Consider the following 21,182-nt stretch of genomic DNA (forward strand, 5'->3'; position numbering starts at 1 on the left):
TGGACGGTTGGGCCGGTTGGGCTCACCGGAACTTCACTGTTTCTTTTTTGTGATTTGCTAATAAGGCCTTTCTTATTCTCTAAATTGCTGGTTCCAAATTTTCTTATGCTAGCATCTAGAACGATGTTCTCGTTCATTCAATGGCGATGAAAAATAAACACGTAGTCAGAAATGAATTGTCAATTGTAACTGGAGGCAAGATAGCTAACTAAATATATTTTGAACTTTGACACAAAATGTTGGCCCTTTTGGATATCACAATAAAGTCAAAGTAGGGCTCCGGACAATAGCAGTACAATTGATAATGGGTAATGCTTGCCAAATTATAGGAAGCAAGAAGTACCCTGCTTGTTGTTCTAGTATACAAGATGCTAGCAGTCATATTTCGACGTCTGCAAATTCCTGCAGCAATGCATTCGAGGGGATGACTTAATGCCCTAGTACAGCAGACACTGACTTGAGTCCAACAAACCACCATTAGTTCTCTAGACTAAGCTCGGTATCATCCTCTGAATTCTCAGGCACCTCAGGGGAGGAGGGTGTCTCCGGAAAGAATACCTCATCTGGATACATCTTCTGGAAAAGCTGTCAAGTACCAGCACCAACACCAAATTTTATAAGGGCTTAACATTAGGTGATATGTAACAAGTAATTAGGCATAGTGAAAGTTATCAAACTTAAGCCAGTTAAAAGAGGACATACCACCACTGTTGATTCTATCAGATCACTGAAGTTAATATTTCCATCTAGCGTCGGAGTGGAGATGATATTTTCATATTGACCCTGAAATCAATGCAAATCAGAAAAGGCATCGAAGGTCATACCTCTATCAAGATTTATGTCGCATTTACAAAAACCAGTACAACATGGTTCCAATGTCTTTCCAAAAAGGTAAATATTATATCCACATCACATGTGCCCTTTTTCAGTTTGATCCTCAAATCATCCACAGATGAGAACAAGTCATTACATTGCCATCCTCAAATTTAAAACATCTATGAGAACACATCATCCTCATCATCATTGCTAAACATCAATGGAGGCAAAGAACAAAAAAGCATCAAACAAGCGAACAATCACAATGCAAGACATAGAATTACTGAGAAACAAACTTTTGTGCAGACATACAATGGGCACCGTTGTGAGCTCCTGAATGTATAACATGCTCCAAAGCAGGGTGGGTTTTACTTCTGCGTCTTCACTACCAGCTGCGGAACCACTTTCAGAAACAGGAAGGGTGAGAAGAGCATTCATGGCCGCATGTAGCAACCTTTTCCCCTGTCCTGCATCATCACATAAACCAGAAAAGTACAACACAAACCTGAAGAAGAGATGGTAAACAAAGTCAAATTTAACAGATTCCTGGATAGAGTGAGGGTGGGTATCTAATATCTAATCCATATGTACAATGGTAAATACTCGGTATGGAAACTCTTTTTTTAAAGACAATCCCAAAAGAAGAAAGAATAGCAACCATGACTAGATAAGAATCAATAACTATTAACAAGTTGATATACTTCGCGACCTAACATTAGTCATTTCTAGGCAATAGGACCAAGTATTTAGGCAGTTCCATATCATAACTACAGGAAACCAAAGGCTTGACCATTTTTATTTTTAGAGCTTAATAAGTCAACCAACTTGGGTTCATTAAATATACAGTTACAAATCCACATATGTAGGTGGCAAGTGGTGCTTCTTTTTCATTGCTTCAGGGTAGTTGGTCTATCGGATCTCATTGCTAAAGCATGGAGAACAGATATGATGTGCCTAACATATACTTGAAGTTGTACATGTAATGCATAATTACCAAATATTTAGCCATCAAGATATTAAAAAAGGTTAAAAAGAATGTCAAGATAAAAGATAAAACAAAATGTGTATATATCTCTTTGTCAACGCAGAGAGAGGGAGAGAATTATTATTTTCAAAGATTTAGCATAAACATACATGCCTGATGGACAAACAGCCAGTTTGTCCAAGCCGCCTCCTATCTGGAGAGCCCGAATTGAAGTATCCTGCTCAGGAAACAAAGCTGGGGGGGAGAGGGGAGGAAAGGAGACAAACAATTTCAGTTCTATTATTCAATTTCAACAAAGCACACTAACATAACCAGAGTTAATTCTTACATCTAGGAGGATATATGAGCAAAAATTGTGATATATCTGGCTTCAAGGAACTGTTAATTATACATATTCCCCTAGCCACCTTTCTTTTATCATCTTTCAGACTTAAAACTTGAAAACTTTCTCTCAGGTCTGGGGGAGATGAAGCTGGCGGCAAAGGGACTACGAAGGTTGGATCCAAAACCAGCTGATGACTAAACATATCCTCGCCTGAAGCTAATCTAACACCTTTGTATTGTCCACTATTCTGCAAAAGTCCACGATAAACATTAACTAATTCGCAACTTTCAGGTAAAAATTTATTTCAATAAATATGTTACATCGGAAAAAACAATAAGTACACTCATGCCCATACCTGGTCCATAAGCAGAGCTGTCACTGGCATTCGCAGAACCTGCATTAAAATAGTTTTCAGACAAGGATAACCATTCCAACTGTATGTATGTAAGTTTATCTATACGTCCAGTGAATGTAGGAACTAATGCACATGAACATAACTCCAACTCCTATAAAAGTAAATAAGTAGAGCTAAAACATTAAGCTAACCCACCATTCTTTTTACAAATAACATGATTCACAATTTGTGAAATGCACATAGTTGGGGACGAACCAAAAATCTCAACAAAGAAAAGAGTAAAAGTTAAATAAGACCACACATATAGGCCAATAATAAATAAATAAACAAGGGTGGACATATATGAAGAAGTATGCCAACAACTTTAGGATACTTTTTTCCTTGAAATTAAGTAACAGAAACTTCCGCTTAAACTTACATAAATGCAACCTTTAACAGCAGCGCGACGGCAAAAGGCTTGTGATAACTCCCCAAGACCATAAGTAGGATAAAGCAAAGCCCCAGATGCACCATACCTAAGAAGAACAAGAATGATAAAGAATCTATTTGTGGCATACTGAGTAGCATCTTTTATAAAACTTTGAGGCCCATAACTATTGATTCAAGGGACACATCAAAATCAGTTGGCTCACGTAAGAAATACAACACATCTAAGAAGAAAAGCTCTCCTTTCTGAAATTTTAATTTCAATGAAATTGACAGGATTCCACCCATTCATACTTCCTTATTGCTTCCCATTCTAGACAGATGTACATATTCTCCACAATCATAAACCATTGCCATCAAACATTGTGGAGTTTGATCAATATTTTTGTTACTCAAAGACTTATTCTTCAAAATATTCAAACTGAGCCTAGATCATGGATGAATAAATAAACTCATTGATAGTATAAATACTACAGAGGTACTGGGTCGAGCATCACTACAATAGTACTACACAGTACCTAAAATGTCATATAATAAACGTTAAGTACAAACATAATAACAAAACTAACCTGCCAATTGAATTTTGGTAGAGGGCTAACCGCTCCATCCCATCTCTGGTCTTAAGCACAGATTTACAAACTTCCAAGTTATCTTGATCATAATCTACCATGCAAATGGCATACAGAATAATCCTACATGGAAGAAACAAAAAAACATCTCAGAATACCGAAAATAAAACTCTCAGAGGTGACGAAACCAAACAGAATAACTCATTTGAGAAACAGTTTTCAGGATAACAGCGACCCGTTTGTTGGTGTAGACTATTACAAGGGCAACCAATGCTTGCTTTGTTTGAAGGAAAAACAACAGAATTACAAATAATAATAAAAACAACATTCCCTTTTTCCTTTTTACGATAAATAATGTAACAAGCAGCAAAGAGTACTAATGGGTATCTATAAACGTTTCAATCGCCAACAGCTCACTGAATCAATGGGGAAAACTCAATACCCCAGTAAAGCAAAGCAATCTTATCAAGACAAATGAGAGATGGGAAAAAAAAAGTGCTGTCACTAACAGATAGAGAAAGGCAATGCGATCTGTACAATTTTATCTTGGGCGGCAACCGCATCTTCTTCAAGAACTCAACAAAGGGGCTCTCCAAATCCTCCTCTGAAATCTTCGAACTTTCCCTCCCTTCATCATTGCCGTCAGAGGCTCCCAAATGCCGCTGAACAAGCTTGAAGAACCTCATGAGTTGGTTCTTCTCTAGAAGACTCAAGCTCTTGTCTTTGAATATTGCTGATCGAGAGTCCGGCACATCACAAAGCCTCCCACTTCCATCCCAAATGAAGCTCGCTTCGATGCCCTTGAAATCCAAATACGAGTTTACGCCCGATTTGATCAGAAGGTCGGTAGCTTTGTCGGCGCAAAGAAAAACCCTTGGCCCGCCAAGGTCGACACTGAATTTTGTGGAGTGTTGTGCTACTGTTTCGGGGGCATAGTTGGAAGTCTCAACGTTGGAGTATAGGGATCGGAGGCTGAGATTTAGGGCGGTGAAATCATGGCTGCTACTTGCAGAGTTGGTATTGGCGGCGGCGGTGGAGGGTAGGTTAGCATGGTAATTTAGGAAGGAAGTGAGGTCATTAAGGTGAATAGAGGCAGAGTGGCTGCCGTAAAAGTCGTTTGGGTCAAGGTGGAGGACGGTTTTTCCGGTGGCAGAGGCTGCGGCGGCGATTACTGATTCGGGGATGCCTGTCCCAACAACGATAAGGTCAAAGGTTGTGGTTTCAAGTTCGATTGGAAGGTACGAAGGTAATTCAGTCATGGCACTGGATGGGGATGGAGAGAAATTTCAGAGGGTAAAGGAAGAGCTCTCAGCAAATAGAATTTCTGTACTCGGCAGAAGAAGCTACGGCGACCAGCGGTGAAGAAGAAGAAGAAGAAGCAAGGCCAAGTGAAATGAGACCGGTGCTCGGAGAGTTTAATGAATAATTTCAATATGCCAAAAATGACCTTGAAATGATACTCCCATTTCTTTCTTTGGTTCTTGAAGTACAGAAGAGAGCCCAACTAGTATAATGTCTAGAATCGTAAGTCCAACTCAGGTCAGGTGAGCTCTACTGCTCAGAAACAGGAAATGCTCCATAAATTCTATGAGGATCTTCCCCATTGGAAGGAAGTAGTGCATTCCTTTTCTTTGCCTTTTATGGAGTTGGGGGTCAAATATAATCTTCAAGTTTGATTTTTGCTTAGGATCAGCTCAGCACAGCACAGCACTTGCCTTGAAATTTGATTTTTGCTTGCTAGTGCTTTAATTTTACACACAGAAAAATAAGGAATTATGACAGCACCCGCCACTTAGAAATCATATCCATCCAATTTCTTTCATTGAGCAAATTTGATTGCTTATATGGCTAAGCGGGCGGCTCAATAAGCAAGCAGAAAAATGAAGCAATTACAAAACAGAAAGTAGAACCACAACAACTGTGGTAGCAGATGCTAGTAAAGATAACCTACATGTTCCTTTAGTCCACATATGAACCTCAATTTAACCATTTAAAAAGATAACAAATAATGTTTGTATATAACCTAAAGAGAAAAATGTCTTAGCCCCACAATGGAAATTTCACATAAAAAAAGTTTACAGTCTCTGATCATCACTGCCTTGATCTGGATTCAGCCCGTCTAGCTTCATCTGGTGTCGATGGAAACAGCTCCACGTACCTCGACCCAATTGTCATCTTGTCCTTGCACATTGCCTTTTTGGCCTCTTCCGCAGAAACAAACTCAACATATGCCTCTCCAGTAGATTTTCCATCCGGGCGGCAAGCAATATGCACCCTATCTTCTACAACCTTGAATTCTCCAAAAAAATCAAGAATTTCAGATTTTTTAACAGAGAAGGGGAGACCGCGCATCTTCAATATCTCAGTGTACTCCATTTGGTCCTTGTCGCTGAACCTCTTTGATTTAGATGGAGGAGGACTTCCTTGATAGTCATTATCATAAATACCTTCATAGTTTACCTCCGCTGCAACAGCATTGTAGTAGTCCTGCCTCTTGCACCGGAAAACTTCGACATACCTCCGCCCCATGTTCTGACGATCTCTATGAAGAGCAAACTCAACCTGCATGGGTCCAGCAAAGACTACAAAGGCCTCTCCTGAGAAGCGTCCATTCTTGTTGACCAGCAACACATCAACAATATCCAGTCCCGCAAAGAACTTGAAGATGTCGATATCAGTGCAGTTGAAAGGAAGCCCCCTGAGACGGGCCACAGGAAAGGCAGGGGGCTGATAACCCCCACCATAGTTGTAAGGTTGAAAGCCACTTGTGCCGCTGCTCACTGCGAAGTAGGGATTCGAGTCCATCATTCTTGGTCTCTTTGAGCCGACCTCGTACCCGTCCGAAACCCCCCCGCTTCCCAACATTGCCCTTAATACCCAAAAAAGAGAAAATCCCCCACTCAACCTGTTAATAAAACCAAACCCAACCCACACTTCCCTGACACCTAATGTCTAAAACCCTACATTTGTTATTCTTAAAAAATATAATTATATCTACCAGTCCCATATCAAACAGACAAAAACAGAAATAACCACAGATGCATGACAAAGCATAGAAAATAAAACACCTTTTCCTAGATATGAGATATCAACCAACTGATGCTACCAAACGCAAGAAACCATATGAGATGTCACACGCAGAAGCATTAGGTTCGCATTCACACAATTGAACATAGTTTATATATGCTCTCAGGTTTTTTAATAATATAGAATCAATTTCTCTATCCATTCCAACATGTCACAGACTGCTCATGAAAATCATAAATTCAGTAAATTTTAGGCTAAAAAACTACACTTATAGTCCTTGAAAGATAGATTAAGTTTCTATTTCGCCCTAACTTCCAAACTGGTAAAATGGGCCCTTTACTTATTTATTTAAATTGAGTTACCATTGCATAGTCAATGAGCTTTGCAACGGTTCACCTGTCTTTCTCATATGAGAGTTGCAGGATTTTGTTTGATGAATTACATAAATGGTCAATACCAAGCCAAGCTCTACGTATTTTACTAACTTGATCAATGAGAAAAAGACCCAATTATGTTTAGCTTAGATTTAAAGCAAACACGTATCAAAAACTAAAATTCCCAAAACTCAATTCTACGTGAAAATACAAGAGCCACGAAATCAAATTATCAAATCAACCAATTCCTTTTCCTCTTTAATTTTCTTAATCCAAGACGCGTCAGAATTAGATTAAACCATCAATCGGGTTCCAAGATAATCAATCACAAATTTAGCAACATAACGAAGCAAAATAGCAACAAGAAGATCCCAAGAAACACACAGATATTTGAAAGATGCAAACAAAATCGAACTAGGCTTACCCTCTCGATCCGTACATGGCTGCGACGATTTGAGTCTTCGAAGGCAGCTGCGACTCTAAAGGAGAAGGAACGACTGAAAAATCGAATTATTTAACTGTTATCTACCAAACCCTAACCAAGCTTGTTCGAAAGAGAAACCAAAATTATCGAGAGGCTCCTTAAATATTTTCCTTTTTGTTTTTGTTTTGTTTTTGGACTGTTTGATTGGGTTCATGGCCCAAAGGTTTCTTGGGCTTTGACCCGACTCTCTACACTATGATCTGGGTCCAACCCAAAATAACATGTGATGCAATCCAAAGTCATTTTGATGTATGTGTATTTTCTGTTTTTGGATTTAAATTTCCAAATTTGCGGGATTTTTTTTGGGGAGTTCTCTACTATTTGAACGTCATAATTGAGAGATTTTAGACTCCAAAATTTGTGGGAATTAAATGACCAGATTGATTATAGGGGCAGTTTTGGAATATATAAAAAATTAACGCGGCATAACATTTTAAAATCTATATATACAAAGAAAAAGACAGAGAATGGTGAAACATTTAAAATACCAGAAAATTTCATTGGTTAATTCAAACATTAAGAATTGAAATTATTAATTAAATGAGAATAATATGGTAATTCACATTTTTTTCATATTAAAAAAATTAAAAATAAACAAAAATCAGATAATAGATCCTATTTTTATAAAACATAACTACTCATGTTATCTTTTCTTAATTCTAAAAAGATAAAATAAAAATAAAAATAAAAACCAATTGGCACATAGTTTAGTCTTAAATCAAAAACTTGAAACACAATAGTATACATGAGTTTAATCAATTGGCTAGAGCAACGATTCCACCTTCTTATACCAAAGTTTGAATCCCCATCCTTATAGATATTTTTTTTAAAAGATAAATTCCCATAAATCAGATTAAATAAGAATAGTCAAGACCAACGGATTCTTCCGGGACTAGTTTGCAAATGGAGAAAGACCTTTATTGGGGTAAAAGAGTAACTTCATAAAGCCACAAAACGGGCAGAAGAAAACAAACGGAGGGAGAAGCCCACAAAGCATGAGAAGTTCAGAAACCAAACCGACCCCAAGGAAGCTCGAGTTTGGGGTTCGCCAAATTTTTAACGTTTTCGGGTTTGGTCTCCTGCAGCAGTTAGATGAACGTGCCGACTATCCATATTTAGGTACTTTTATCTTTTGACCAAAAAGGTACTTTTATCTTTATAGTATTTTAATTAAAAATTAAAAAAGAAAGACCTTTATTTTTCGTAATAGCATTTTTACTGCATCTTTGGACGAACCCCAATGCAAAAACATTTGAACAAAAGTCTTGGAATCTGCTCTGCGGAAAGGAACCAGTTTACAAACCAATGAAAATTTTAAGATTTGGCAAATGGGACATAGATTAAGAAAATGCCAGCTTGCTTAGGATTTGATAATCCATTTTAAACAATAAATTATGCTTGTTAAACGACCCTTTTAGCAAGTCTGCTGGTGACCCGAGAATTATAAATAGGGTAATACTAGGGAGACCATCTATTTGTACCATATTTATGTACCAACTGATGTGGCTGTTGAGTTGGTTATGCCACATCATTAAGTGAGTTTTTATTTTTTTACCTTTCACTTTAAAGACTCATTTAAATCATTAAAAAAATCTTTACTCTCTTCTCCTACCTCCTACCCAGCCAACCCTCTCTCCCTACTCAACCCCACCTTTCAGCCACCCCTCTCCCGTCACCCATCCTTCCCTCAGCCATACTCTTGTACATGTACCTACCCTCAACCATCCAAAGGATAAACGGAGGCCCGTGGAGACCACATTGGGATTGTTGTGGTCGTGGTTGTTGCTGTAAAGTTGGGAGAGGTCGATGAGCTGAGGAGGAGGAGGTTGGGATTGTTGTTGCAGAGAGAAAGGAAGGATTGAAGGTGAGATTTCAGTGGCAGCTGAAGTTTCTCTTCCTCTTTTGCGCTGATTGATAGTATTATTGACTGCTGTGATCAAATCAATCAAAACCAAATTCAAAAAAACCAATCTTTTATTGATTGAATTGGTGTTTATAGCCCAAAAGCAGAATTGGGTAATCAAAAGATATGAAGAGACTCACCTCCTCCTCCATTGTTGAATAGCATGTGGGATTGATCAAGATATCCTCCTGGCTGTGCTTGTAAGGAATAATCATGCCCTTCTTGTGAGTTTCTGCAGAATCAGTGGAAACCCAAGCAGGGATTAATTAGATAAGAAAGATATATAGATTGCAGATACGGTTTGCTGATAAAAATCCAAAACCAAGGAAGCAGAGGAGAGAATGCAAACCTGTTTAGAAAGAGGATATTTGAAGGGTATTGAGCTTGAACTGCCATTGTTGATTGTAGATTGGTGATGCTGATGATGATGATAAAGAGAGAGGCTGAGGGAAGGATGGGCGACGGGAGAGGGGTGGCTGAAAGGTGGGGTTGAGTAGGGAGAGAGGGTTGGCTAGGTAGGAGGTAGGAGAAGAGAGCGGAGATTTTTTTTTTTTTTTTTAATTTTTTTTTAATTTTAATATGATTATAATATGATTTAAATGAGTCTTTAAAGTGAAAGGTAAAAAAATATAAAAAAAATATTAAAAATATTAAAAACTCACTTAATGATGTGGCATTGCCAACTAAATAGCCACATCATTTAGTACACAAATATGGTACAAATAGATAGTCTCTTTAGCATTACCCTTATAAATATCCATACCCAAAATATAAAAGTAGAAATCTCATCACGTGCCAAAAAAAAAAAGGAAGCAAAAGCTGCATTTGAATAAAATATAAGACCCACTTGATTAAATAAGGACCTACACCTACCCAATAATTCAGTCCACAAAACATGGACTTGGAAGAAGGCCTCACGTTTGGTAGATTCAGATAGATCATGCTTCCAAGAGAAACAAGGAACCAGAAAAATGAAAATGGAGGCTTGGAATTTGGCCGAGGCCAAGCTACAAGCAGATCGGAGAAACCATGAAGCTGGCATGGATCTTGATGTACACAATGCTGCAGACGAGGTCAATGTTGATGCCCTTTGGCAGCACAGAGAGCACGTTGACCAAGTGTTAACCCCAACCAAGGACACAGTTCTTTCGCACTGTCCTGGTTGCTGTGAGCAGCTACTGGTTTATAACAAGGAAAACTTGAACGCTTTACACATTGTTATAGCTGATGATGATTCTCTGCTGCCGACACTGAAGGTATGTAAAGTACGCATTTTTTGTTTACTTTAGAAAGGTTAGCTAGCTGCACTTTTATAATTAGACAACTCCGTATGTACACCTAGCATTTATATACGTACATATATACAGGAGCGCTCAAGCGCTAAAGCCGAAATGGAGGAGGTGGAGGAGAAGAAAGGTGGTAGTAGCTGCAGGGGATTCAGTGTGTTCAAATGTGGCAAAGACGCTGATGTAATATTGAAGGAAGTGAAAGAAGCTCATCTGGTAATGGCTACATTGATAGCAACTGTGACTTTCGTAGCGGGATTCGCCATGGCTGATTACGAAAGCGAAAAAGGAGGCGGCCAAGCTAGTCCAGCAAGAAATGCAGCTTTGATAGTTTTTGTTGTAACAGATACACTGGCCCTGTGTATGTCGGCTTGTTCTGTCCTGATGCACTTTTATTTGCCAGGGCCGAATGCCATTGTTTTGTCCTTATCTTCGACCATGTCCGCCTTGATTTTCATGGCGATTGCATTCATTTCTGGGGCATATGCAGCATCAGGTCATTCTCCGGGGCTTGCCGTGGCGGCTAGTGTGCTCGGCTGCTGGTACTTTTGGGCAGCTTTCTTCATGCTTGGCCGTCCATCTGCCAAAGCTTTTCTGAGGCATTTTAATCATGCTGCCACTGCAGCTTAGTTGAGCCAAAAGATTCTCTTCTTGTCTTGTTTTTTACTTTGCTTTCTAATCTAATCCAAGCCTTTTGTCACATGTCCAAAGTTATCTGTTACTTTCTAACTTGAGGTATCAAATACTCAAATAGGCCGGATGCATGCCACAGAAGACAACGCGATATTTTACTGGATTGTCCTCATGCCAATTAAATTCAAAGAAAGGATTTTGAGCATAGGTGAAATTTCTACATATTCTACGAACAATGAACTCCATGAACATGGACCTAAAAAGCTATGCTGCTATGCAGCCCAATTACACAAACGAAATGTTCTATTGCTCTGTGATTCTCTGTTTAAGGTTTTTATCTGTCTGTTTCCATGTTATGAGGCTTGAAATCGTAAAAGTAAAATCAACAGAACTTACTTTATATAAGCAAAGCAACCATGGCTAGATCGGTTAAAAGAATTAACTATATAAATAACCAAATTTCTTCAACACGAAGATGACGGGAACACACCCATCCCTCAAAGAAAGCTAAGTACTGAGTGGCAAACACAGAATACATAACAGCATCTGACTAGATCTTTCTTTCAGTAAATAAAATTAAAGAACAGGTTTGCCAAGAGTTCCGTTTTCTGCATACTACAGAGTTCACAAACACTAAACTAAATTTACATAGACCAAAAAAGTACAGCAAATCAATACAAATTCCTTGACTAAGGAAAATTCCAAATTCCTAAGCTCTTGTTTAGATTTTGTTACGAAGTAAAGAAAACCAGACCTAATTACTTTTCTCCACGTAACCACTTCACGGGACGATCACTTCAATTCTTTGAACTTGAACAGTCGACAAACAAATTTGCTAACCCTAGTAGATAATATCAACCAAGGTATAATTCCTACCTGCAAACACATAACGAAAAGACCAGAAGCACTATGAGAAAACTGTAGACCCTTATTACATAATAATTAAAAGAGCACCTGACAGTAGTTAGATCATTTAGTTGCTAAGGGCCAAAGAGACATATTTCAGCATCTTTGCTTAAGGGATCACTTCAAACCCCTTTTCCAACATAAGGTTTCACCCAGGAAAACTATAAGATAATAACAGTGTAAACATACGGTCGAACTTTATTTACCATGACATTTTCATTTAAAATTCCTCCAGCCCTCCATGATAGCACTTTCCCTGCAAAGCAATAAGAAGAATCAATCAGAATTGCAATCAGTTTTGTTATACTTCCTGCTACTTACTCTGATTTATGTATATAGTTGCTCCATTCTTTCTTCTTTTTCTTTTCAAAATTTAGTAATTATCCTAACTGACATAGGCTTATAGGCCAATAAAACAAGTAAAAACACGCGTTATAGTAAGTGGAACTCAAATCATCAAGTGACAAAGATAAAGAGGAAAAAAGAAGATTCTTGCAAATAGCCATACTGGAAGAAAGAATGGGACTCAACAAGTAATATGCAACAAAAATGCATTACCAAAGGGTTGCACAAGTTGTTGTGATATGGAGGCAACAGGAACCCTCCAAAACCACCAAATCAGCACAAGATACGTTAAGACCTAAGAGGACAATCAAGTGTGTCAATAAAAATAAAAAAATAAAAAAAACCTTGATTAAGGAAGAAGAAAAACTTCTAAAAAATCCAGTATACCCAGAATTACCTTCGAGATGAACAGAACTTTCAGATACAACTCATATGAAAGTTTTCTCTCCTTGCCATGCAATTCTTGATCTGGAAGTCAGGTACTAGTGTTAGAATCTCACATCCATAGAAGGGCACCATATCTCCACTAAGAAAATAAAACCGCGCCACAACAGAGTACTGAAGCTATGAAAGATAGGAAATATAACCAGGCATGGGGCTGAAGGAGGGGGGGATAGATACAAGAAGTAAAAAATTAAACCAAGTAAATGTAGCAATAACTTATATCAAGTGATCTTTTTGCACTCACTTTATGTTTTCTAAATCATACAATCCACCTGATGGGCAGTGCAACAAAACTAAATTTGTACTGAGAACATAGGAATTAAGAGTATATGCTATAAAAATAAAAGAAAAGCAAGTTGGCTAATCTAAATAATCAACCACTCATATCTCTGAATGAGACTGATATTTGAGTCAATAAAATGAATGTACAGGGACACCTAGTAATTAAAGACATTGAACAACTACCTAAACTATACTAAACATTCAACCCTTTCGCTTAACAACTTCATCTTCTTAAAGTTATGTGGCTGCTACTATACAAACACAATTTTGAACCCAAGCATGTTGCAAATAATTATTTATAAACATATAGAAACATAATTGAATGGGTGGAGTTGCAGCAACTAGTACAATTTGCAAGTTCTTTCTCCTTAACAGCTGCCATCCTCCTTAGCTTTGCAGCTTGTGCAAATGTTGAAGGCCTGGATTCAACAAAAATAAGATCACAATCCTGCTAGTGTAAATGTAAAAACTTTGAAGATGCAATTATCAAAAGAATGCTAAGAACCCAAAAACTAAATGTATTTAAATTGATGGAATATATATTTAATTAGTAAGAATCACTCACTGTGACAATGAGCTTGCCTCCTTCAAAAGGTCCTTAATTTCTCCACGCAACCGGTTTGCCGTAGCAGTCTTCACTCCCCTCTGCGAATAAATACAATTAAGGAATCAAAAACATGATTAAGAGAATGATTTCACACCAAATTACCATTAATTGCTTAAATGCGTATCGATAATCGTTGAAACAAGTACCTTCTTCAACTGTTGTAGCCCCCTGGAGACAAATTGTAAAACGACGACGACTATGAAGACGAGAGGAGCTGCCACCGACCTTCTATGGCCCTCTAGGGTTTCAACCACCTCTCCCATCTCTGATGGTCTCCTTGCTCGATCCTTACCAACACCACCTTCTTCGTCCTCTCAGAATCTCAATACCACTGCCACCTCTGCATCTGGCTCTCGGTTTTCTTGTTTTTTTTGGGACAGAATGGCACTCGGTTACGTTCTCCTGCTTCTCACACCTGCCTCGTCGTCGTTTTCTCTGTTTTTTTTTTTTTTTTTCTGTTCAATATCGTCGTTTTCTAATTGTTTTCTTGGGTCAATGTCGTCGTCTTTCTCGGTTACTTTGTTGTTCTGACCCAAGTCCAAATGGGCAATTTAAGGGCCGATATTTGCTTGGGCATGGTCCAATTCAAATTTGGCGCAAATCTGAGGTTAGAACTTAGTATCGACATTACAAATTTACTAATTTACCCCTAAAACAATAATATCAGTAACCACTACCATTCCTGTTTCCATGATTATTTAATGATTAATTGTTTGTTTCCTAGCTAAACCCTACTTCCATTCCAACTATCTTTACTTTCCGCCCAAGAAAAAGAATACTCTAAGTTTTCCTATTTTTTCTATTCCAGTTAGGAAAGCGAACATAGTATATGAAGACACCAAGTCATCAACAAACCCTATTCTTATTTCTTGACGCAGAGTAGCTGGGACTAAGATGAAGGGAATCCTTGATAGTTGCTGGTTTGGAAGAAACTTTTTAACCGGATGGATGGATCTTCTATTAATTTTGATGCCGCATCTTTTAATATTTTCGATCAAAAGTAAGTATTGTTGATTTGTTGTTACAATTTAATTTACTTGAATATGTAACTGTATGACGTCAACTGTGATACTTGTTTGTGTTTTTGTTTTTGATAAATAATACAATTTTGTGTTAATAATATATTGAGTTATTTGATACAATTCTTATCAACGATCTATGTGATGAGTTCAATACTTACATTCAAATTTGTTATTAGGGTTGGAGAAGTCGAGGGCTAAGGAAAACGAGAAGCCAACCTTAATGGACCTACCCAACGATTTCCTCTTCGACGTCTTTGCAAGACTGCCGGTAAAATCACTTTGTCACATCCGTAGCGTATCTAAGACCTCTTTAAGCATAGTTGATAACCCATTTTTTGCTACGCTTCGTTTATTGAATCCTGCTACCAACACTGCTGTTGTTGAACTACCTCAACTTATGCTTCTTACTCATTCCTGGTCCTTTTGGCCTTCGGATCGTGGCCGCTTTGCCTTGCAATCATTGAAATATAGAGGCGAGCACAACTTGACAAAAAGCAAACATCGTTATTCACAGATTTTGTACCAGCGTTACGAATTTGATTTTGTTTTTTGCAACTTGTTTTGCTTTAAAGCAAAATATGGATGCTTATTGGTCAATCCTCTCAGAGAAGAAGTTCTAGATATAGAACTCCCAATTAATGACCTTGTTCGATTTCATGCTAAAAAGTGGTACGGCATGGGATTTGACAGTGTAACTAGGACTCACAAGATTGTTTGTGTTTTTAAAAGTACATCGCATGATATGTTAGAAGCTTATGTTTATACATTGGGCACAAGATCATTATCGCGACAAAAAATACATTCAGTTCCTCAATGTGAGTTTAGTAGCAATAATGTATCTGCATACGGAGACATGCATTGGTTGATTCATCGTCATGTAGCTGGAGGAAACCCTAATCGTATTATTTCTTTCAATTTCGAGAAAGATGAATTTGTTTGGACCCCTTATCCTGATTCATCACGTAGTTTCAATTATAATTTGAATAACATGCGTTTGCTTAACGTGCAAGGGTGTTTGGCTATTATGTCATATCAGCATTCTTCTATCGATATATGGGTGATGAAAAATTATGAGAAGAAAGTTTGGGAGTTAGATTACAAAATTGACAACAAAAGATTTCCTCATTATCCTAGATCAATTGAGACTTGTGGTGAGTGGGAACATGGCATATTTTTCAGTCAAAGATATCCTAATATGTTTTACTTTTGGGACGTCAGAGATAAATCCATAAAACACATCAAAGCTGAAACATTACTCCCAGGCATATTCAGTTATGATACTCTTCAGAATCTTCTTTGGGATGATGAGTGGAGGCAACTGAGGGTGATCAGTATCTTCAGTTATACTGACAGCCTGATTTCCTTGAAGACTTTCGGCAATTTAGTTGAAAGCTGATTTCCTTAAAGACTTTCGGCAATTTAGTTGAAAGACAAGTGTGTAGGGGGCAGAATCGAGTACATGGGATTCGATTTATTGAAAGAGAAGTCTGTGTAACTTGGAGTTGCAATTTTTATTTAATTTAATTTACTGTAAACTTTCATGGATGGAGAGACTGTAACTTTGTTCGAGTATCATTTACTGTTATGCAATGTATTATATGTAGCATGGTAAATTATTCATGAGAATTGTTTCAACTTAAGGATCCAAACAAAACCTACTTGCAGTCTTGATTATGACGAAGTAGGTTTTGTTTTTTGCCTCCTTTTCACATGAGAAAAAGAGGACCGAATTAAAACGATTATGTTTGCGAAAAAAAAGAGCAATCATTACAGTCTGGTACAAGATTCCTGCATCTTTCATTTATATTTAGTATTCAATAACTTTACAATAATAGTCATTGGTGCCTATGAGAAGGGAGGGGATCTGTTGTCCCCAAATTTAGGTTGGATGTTATGAGTGCCTTTTGAAATTTATTCTAAGAGCATTCATAATGGACTCCTTAAATCACTTCCTTAGCTAAAATTTAAAGAGAAATTGAAAGAAAAGAAAAACTTGAATTTTTCTCAAGCAATCACGCATTTCTTTCTGAATTCTAGACTTCTTTTATTTTTGGCAATAAGTGATTGAAGCACCAAACGCTGGAGCGAGCCAGAAACTTAGTAGAAACAAAATCCAAGTTCCAAACCAGTAGGACGTACCAACGCTCCCCAGCCGATGAAGATGAAAGGGGAACAAAATAGATCAAAAGTCAAACTCTAAATTCCAGTTCATCCGTTCCAAAATATGCCCATTGTTTTCACATAGTAGCACATGTGCATATGGTGTTAATAATATCTTGACTTCTTTGATACAATTCTTATGAACCTTCTACGTGATGAGTTCATTACTTATATTCAAATTTGTTACTAGGGTTGGAGAAGTCGAGGGATAAGGGAAACGAGAAGCCAACCTTAATGGACCTACCCAACGATATCCTCCTTGACGTCCTTACAAGACTGCCGATAAAATCACTTTGTCACATCCGTAGCATATCTAAGACCTCTCTAAGCATAGTCGATAACCCATTTTTTGCTAAGCTACGTTTACTTAATCCTGTTGTTGAAGGACCTCAACTTATGCTTCTTACTCAAACCTCATCTTTTATTCCTAGCCACCGCAGCCGCTTTGCCTTGCAATCATTGAACTACAAAGGCGAGCACGACTTCACAAAAACCAAGTATAGATATGGACAGGTTTTGTGTATTGTGAAGCAGATTTGTGTATTGTGAAGTTGAAGAGATGAATGCTCTAATGAGTATGTTTCAGTACAATGTAGTATTTTGGAATTTGGAATTTGATTTTAATTCATACTCTCTCTCTGCTTCTAAATTTGTGTATTGTGAAGTTGTTTGAAATTTGATTTTAATTCATATTCTCTCTCTCCCCCTCTCCCTCTCTGTGTTTCTAAATTTGTGTATTGTGAAGTTGAAGAGATGAGTGCTCTGAGAGCTCGTTTATGGGGTTGTTTATTTAATGCAAGCTAAGGTACATTGCTGCCATCCTTTCAAATTTTGTTCTGGCTGCTGCATTTTCCCCTCTCAAGTTTATGCAGCTTTGACTCGAATGGGCTGCCATAAGCCTTCTTGGTGACCAAAGGCCTCCTTGTTATGTGGTGGCTAAGCTCAGTGTAATTTGACCCAAGGCACAGAGTTGGAAAAAAGTGATCTTGGAGCAAAAATCCCCCGTCTTTAAAGGTAAGGTACATTGCTGCCACTCCTTGCATATATCTAATCTCTCTGTAATTTTTGGTGAGGCATGCCATGCCCGTCTATGTATGTCACATTTTTTCTTCTTTTTCCCTTTCTTTGTTTCTTTCTTTTCTCTTGGAGTCAATTTTTGCTGACTTATTCTAGCTCACCACCCAAACCGAAGCCAGCCCAGACCCTCTTATGCAATATTTTGACACCACCTTTTTAAACACAAACATGGTATGAAAATAAAGGCAAGAAATTGAACCCTCTGCTTCTTCTTCGAATATACTTTTAAAATTGGTCTTTTATTGTTTTGTTTTTTTTCAAAGGACATGTAGATGTTATGTTTAGAAGATGGTTGTGTATGGCTTCTGACTTGAGGACCACCATTGTATTTGTAATGCATTTTAGTTATATTATATCGGTTACCAATTTTTAGTACCTCTTGCTCTGTTTTGATGTGTATATTTCTAGAAGTAAAAGGTTTTATGCAAATTTAATGCAAGAGATTCAATCTCTTCTTGCAAACTTCATTTTAATTATAATAAATGGATATTTAAAAGCAGTTTTCTTATTGTATACTTCTGCTAGAAAATATATTTTTAAGCTAACTGAAGTTTTTTGGATGGGTAATTCTACTAGTTTTGTAGAGTCAGTATTTATTTGAACTAATACATGAAGTTGCAAAATTATTTTTCTAATTTGTTTTTTGGTGGAGTGAGATGGTATTGTGAAAATTTCCTTTGTTTATCTTTTAATATTAAAGAAGAAGAATATAATAATATGCCATTTTGCCAGATATAACAATTAACTACCTTTTTTTCTTGGTTTTTTTAAAATTAAGCACATGGGATAAGATAGAAACAAATGCAAAACAAACAAAAAGTTTGCTAGTTTCTGGAAATTGCTTGCCAGTTGAATGAAGTTATTATTAAAAATAAATAAAATGAATGCATACGGCATCAAACTTTATTTCCTAATGGAATGTCAAGATACTGTTATGTTCAGTTCATTCATTCAACTTTATTAGGTCTTCTATGTTCAGTTCAAATTGATTGTGCTCTGTGTTTTTTCGCAGTTTTAGCACAATCTTTTGTTAATGAATAAATTGTAATTTATTGCTCGAAGAAGGTGAAATACATATTATGGCATTTGTCATCTAAATGTTCTTCTGCCCCCTCTACCTCATGCCTCTGCTTAATTTTTTTGGCGGATCCCAAGTACATGATTGCCGTCGTCGTTTGAACTCTATCCTGATATGAAACTATTCATTATGCTATATATGGTCAGTCCAAGTGAGGCCATTGTAGTTTCTCAGCATTGTCTTAGATGTTTTCCCTCTGGTGTTATTTGTAGAGTTAAGCATGTATATGCACACATATGATCATTGTGGCTGATCCAGCGTTTTATTTTTCATCAGATCATAAGAAGTATATTTGAGGTTTTGTGTTTTGAGTGTTGGTATGTTATAGAATACATTTGCTTGACTCTTCATCAACTGGACCTTTGTTTGAACAGGGAGGTGGATGGGCAAATAATCAGTGATAAGATATGCATCGGGATGGCACCACTATTTTTAGTGTAAGATCATGGAAGTGCTCCCTTACTCCAGCTTTCAGCAACAACTTCTGTCTATGATGGAGAATCCAACTGCCCTGAGCATGGAAAGCAAGAGCAAGTGGCAGATGGCAGAGTAGATGACTTATTGCCAAATGTGGAAGGGCCTCAACTAGTAAGACAAGGTCAAGTTCAAGAGGCAGTTGATGAATTGCATACCTCAGAAGGATGTCAAAATGGAGCTTCATGTCTTGATTGTCAAGCGGAGGAGGGCCAAAAGTTATCCAGTGTTTTGCATGATTTTGATGGTGATGACATAAATGAACAGAATTACTGCACAGAACCTTGCCTAACCTCTGGCAATGGTCATCTGATTGTAGATAGCAGGGAAAGTGAATTGCCAAACAACATTTGGGAAGGAGAGTCGTATCTTTGAGAGCCTACGTAGCTAGAAAGTGATGAATCTGTGGCACTGTGGATCAAGGTAACTTTTATTTCTTCCACTTTCAAATCTTTGCTTTGTTATCACAACCTAAACCTTTTCTTATGCAATTTCTCGTGCCTGTTGCATATCAAGTTGGCTAGCCTCATTATCTTTACCCATAAGTTTACAGTTCTAGGATGCCTCCAACTGGCTGCTTGTGCTTTTCCTCCTTTTCCCCCTTGATGTTCAAACATAACATCATTGCAGGTTTGATGCTAGGTTTACCCATAAGTTTACATTACACTTTTAAAATTTTAAATTTTTTGTTAATTATTGCCTAATGTTTGATGCTAGGTTCTTCTTTGAAGCCAATGTACCAGTGTCTTTTGTTAATTATGACGATAGAAAACCCGCAAAATACTGGCTGAGAATATTGCACAGCTAAACTCCGCCATAGACGATGTTTCTGCTCAGCTGCATGCAGACGATGCCCCAAACGGAGCTGCATTGGCTTCAGATGAAATTGAAGCTTCCATATAATAGAATGCTTCCAGAGTTTTTGTATAACTTGGTATGTGTTTAGCTGTGGGAAAATAATGTTTCAAATCGTCTTGTTCTCGTGTGTTTTTCTTGTTTATAAATACGTCGAAAACAATGTCAGCTATTGAAAACCATCAGAGTTGCTGCAACACTATTTGCTTTAACACTACCACCTACTTCTCACTTGATTTGCATCGATAGCAACCTTCCCATCATTGTACTGACTAGGCTATAATTTGCAACTGGCGTTTTAGTTGTGATTGAATTGAAGTATCTTTTGTAAACGACGTGTCGTTTAAACTTTGAGTTGGGTCGTAATTCTACCCAATTTCATCTGAGTCGCCAATGGGCCCAAAAGAACACGGTGCCCCTAAACTGCTCAGAAATACTTGTAGCCCGCCATGGAGAAAAAGAAAACAATAAGTTGTAGCAAGCCCATACGCAGATCCTCATAATCCACTTAAAGATGAAAACCCAATTCAGATTCTACCCCACAACAAATCACCTTTTTTACCAATATATATATGTTGGATATCAACTCCATAGTTTGCTCAATCTTTTCTTTGCAAATTTCAATCAACTAATTGCATGATGAAATTAAAATTGGTCTTTTATTGTTTTGTTTTGTTTCCTTTTTTTTCAAAGGACATGTAGATGTTATGTTTAGAAGATGGTTGTGTATTGCCGGTTGTATTTGTAAT

General features: G+C 37.5%; 5 protein-coding genes and 1 long non-coding RNA gene across 8 annotated transcripts; 2 read left to right on the top strand and 4 right to left on the bottom strand.

The window, feature by feature from the left end:
• On the bottom strand, nt 173-5,095 carry LOC18769635 (rab escort protein 1). 2 transcript variants are annotated; one of them, XR_002272404.1, is made up of 9 exons: nt 4,014-5,095; nt 3,477-3,599; nt 2,900-2,996; nt 2,482-2,520; nt 2,130-2,373; nt 1,951-2,035; nt 1,129-1,283; nt 703-783; nt 173-585 (listed from the first exon to the last, which is right to left on the bottom strand). XR_002272404.1 is itself a non-coding variant. In XM_007204515.2 (9 exons), exons 1-9 carry the CDS (start codon nt 4,733-4,735, stop codon nt 478-480), a joined length of 1,692 nt encoding a protein of 563 aa, XP_007204577.1. In that variant the 5' UTR covers nt 4,736-5,086; the 3' UTR covers nt 173-477. The 2 variants fall into 2 exon arrangements, 1 of the variants encoding a protein (XP_007204577.1); XM_007204515.2 differs by having other exon boundaries at nt 1,129-1,321; nt 4,014-5,086.
• LOC18771588 (heterogeneous nuclear ribonucleoprotein F) lies at nt 5,285-7,444 on the bottom strand. Of its 2 annotated transcripts, none has more exons than XM_020567623.1 (2): nt 7,302-7,439; nt 5,285-6,256 (listed from the first exon to the last, which is right to left on the bottom strand). In XM_020567623.1, the coding sequence occupies exon 2, from the start codon at nt 6,042-6,044 to the stop codon at nt 5,568-5,570; it is 477 nt and encodes a 158-aa protein (XP_020423212.1). In that variant the 5' UTR covers nt 6,045-6,256; nt 7,302-7,439; the 3' UTR covers nt 5,285-5,567. The 2 variants fall into 2 exon arrangements, with proteins under 2 accessions (XP_020423212.1, XP_007202459.1); XM_007202397.2 differs by having other exon boundaries at nt 5,373-6,345; nt 7,302-7,444.
• On the bottom strand, nt 8,999-9,737 carry LOC18769524. The gene is made up of 3 exons (XM_007202967.2): nt 9,614-9,737; nt 9,405-9,496; nt 8,999-9,291 (listed from the first exon to the last, which is right to left on the bottom strand). The coding sequence occupies exons 1-3, from the start codon at nt 9,658-9,660 to the stop codon at nt 8,999-9,001; spliced, it is 432 nt and encodes a 143-aa protein (XP_007203029.1). The 5' UTR covers nt 9,661-9,737.
• LOC18770062 lies at nt 10,116-11,278 on the top strand. The gene is made up of 2 exons (XM_007202968.2): nt 10,116-10,520; nt 10,632-11,278. The coding sequence occupies exons 1-2, from the start codon at nt 10,236-10,238 to the stop codon at nt 11,178-11,180; spliced, it is 834 nt and encodes a 277-aa protein (XP_007203030.2). The 5' UTR covers nt 10,116-10,235; the 3' UTR covers nt 11,181-11,278.
• On the bottom strand, nt 11,609-14,226 carry LOC18770063. Its single transcript, XM_007202573.2, has 7 exons — nt 13,914-14,226; nt 13,726-13,805; nt 13,509-13,579; nt 12,832-12,902; nt 12,648-12,729; nt 12,296-12,345; nt 11,609-12,059 (listed from the first exon to the last, which is right to left on the bottom strand). The coding sequence occupies exons 1-7, from the start codon at nt 14,028-14,030 to the stop codon at nt 11,976-11,978; spliced, it is 555 nt and encodes a 184-aa protein (XP_007202635.1). The 5' UTR covers nt 14,031-14,226; the 3' UTR covers nt 11,609-11,975.
• LOC109950299 lies at nt 17,907-20,516 on the top strand. Its single transcript, XR_002272609.1, has 3 exons — nt 17,907-17,963; nt 19,479-20,208; nt 20,296-20,516. It is a non-coding gene; the product is annotated as an uncharacterized LOC109950299 (long non-coding RNA).

This window comes from Prunus persica, chromosome G7 (assembly GCF_000346465.2).
Source record: "Prunus persica cultivar Lovell chromosome G7, Prunus_persica_NCBIv2, whole genome shotgun sequence".
Classification (NCBI taxonomy): domain Eukaryota; kingdom Viridiplantae; phylum Streptophyta; class Magnoliopsida; order Rosales; family Rosaceae; genus Prunus; species Prunus persica.

Coding starts and splice junctions, on each gene's coding strand:
- LOC18769524 (XM_007202967.2), bottom strand. CDS start 9,660: ATGGCAGTTCAAGCTCAATACCCTTCAAATATCCTCTTTCTAAACAG. Junction 9,497..9,613: donor AATATCCTCTTTCTAAACAG/GTTTGCATTCTC, acceptor CTGATTCTGCAG/AAACTCACAAGAAGGGCATG. Junction 9,292..9,404: donor ATTCAACAATGGAGGAGGAG/GTGAGTCTCTTC, acceptor ATTTGATCACAG/CAGTCAATAATACTATCAAT.
- LOC18769635 (XM_007204515.2), bottom strand. CDS start 4,735: ATGACTGAATTACCTTCGTACCTTCCAATCGAACTTGAAACCACAACC. Junction 3,600..4,013: donor TTGCCGCCCAAGATAAAATT/GTACAGATCGCA, acceptor TCTTCCATGTAG/GATTATTCTGTATGCCATTT. Junction 784..1,128: donor AGCTCACAACGGTGCCCATT/GTATGTCTGCAC, acceptor CATTGATTTCAG/GGTCAATATGAAAATATCAT.
- LOC18770062 (XM_007202968.2), top strand. CDS start 10,236: ATGAAAATGGAGGCTTGGAATTTGGCCGAGGCCAAGCTACAAGCAGAT. Junction 10,521..10,631: donor CTCTGCTGCCGACACTGAAG/GTATGTAAAGTA, acceptor ACATATATACAG/GAGCGCTCAAGCGCTAAAGC.
- LOC18770063 (XM_007202573.2), bottom strand. CDS start 14,030: ATGGGAGAGGTGGTTGAAACCCTAGAGGGCCATAGAAGGTCGGTGGCA. Junction 12,903..13,508: donor GGAGAAAGAACTTGCAAATT/GTACTAGTTGCT, acceptor CCTGACTTCCAG/ATCAAGAATTGCATGGCAAG. Junction 12,060..12,295: donor TTTTAAATGAAAATGTCATG/GTAAATAAAGTT, acceptor ATGTGTTTGCAG/GTAGGAATTATACCTTGGTT.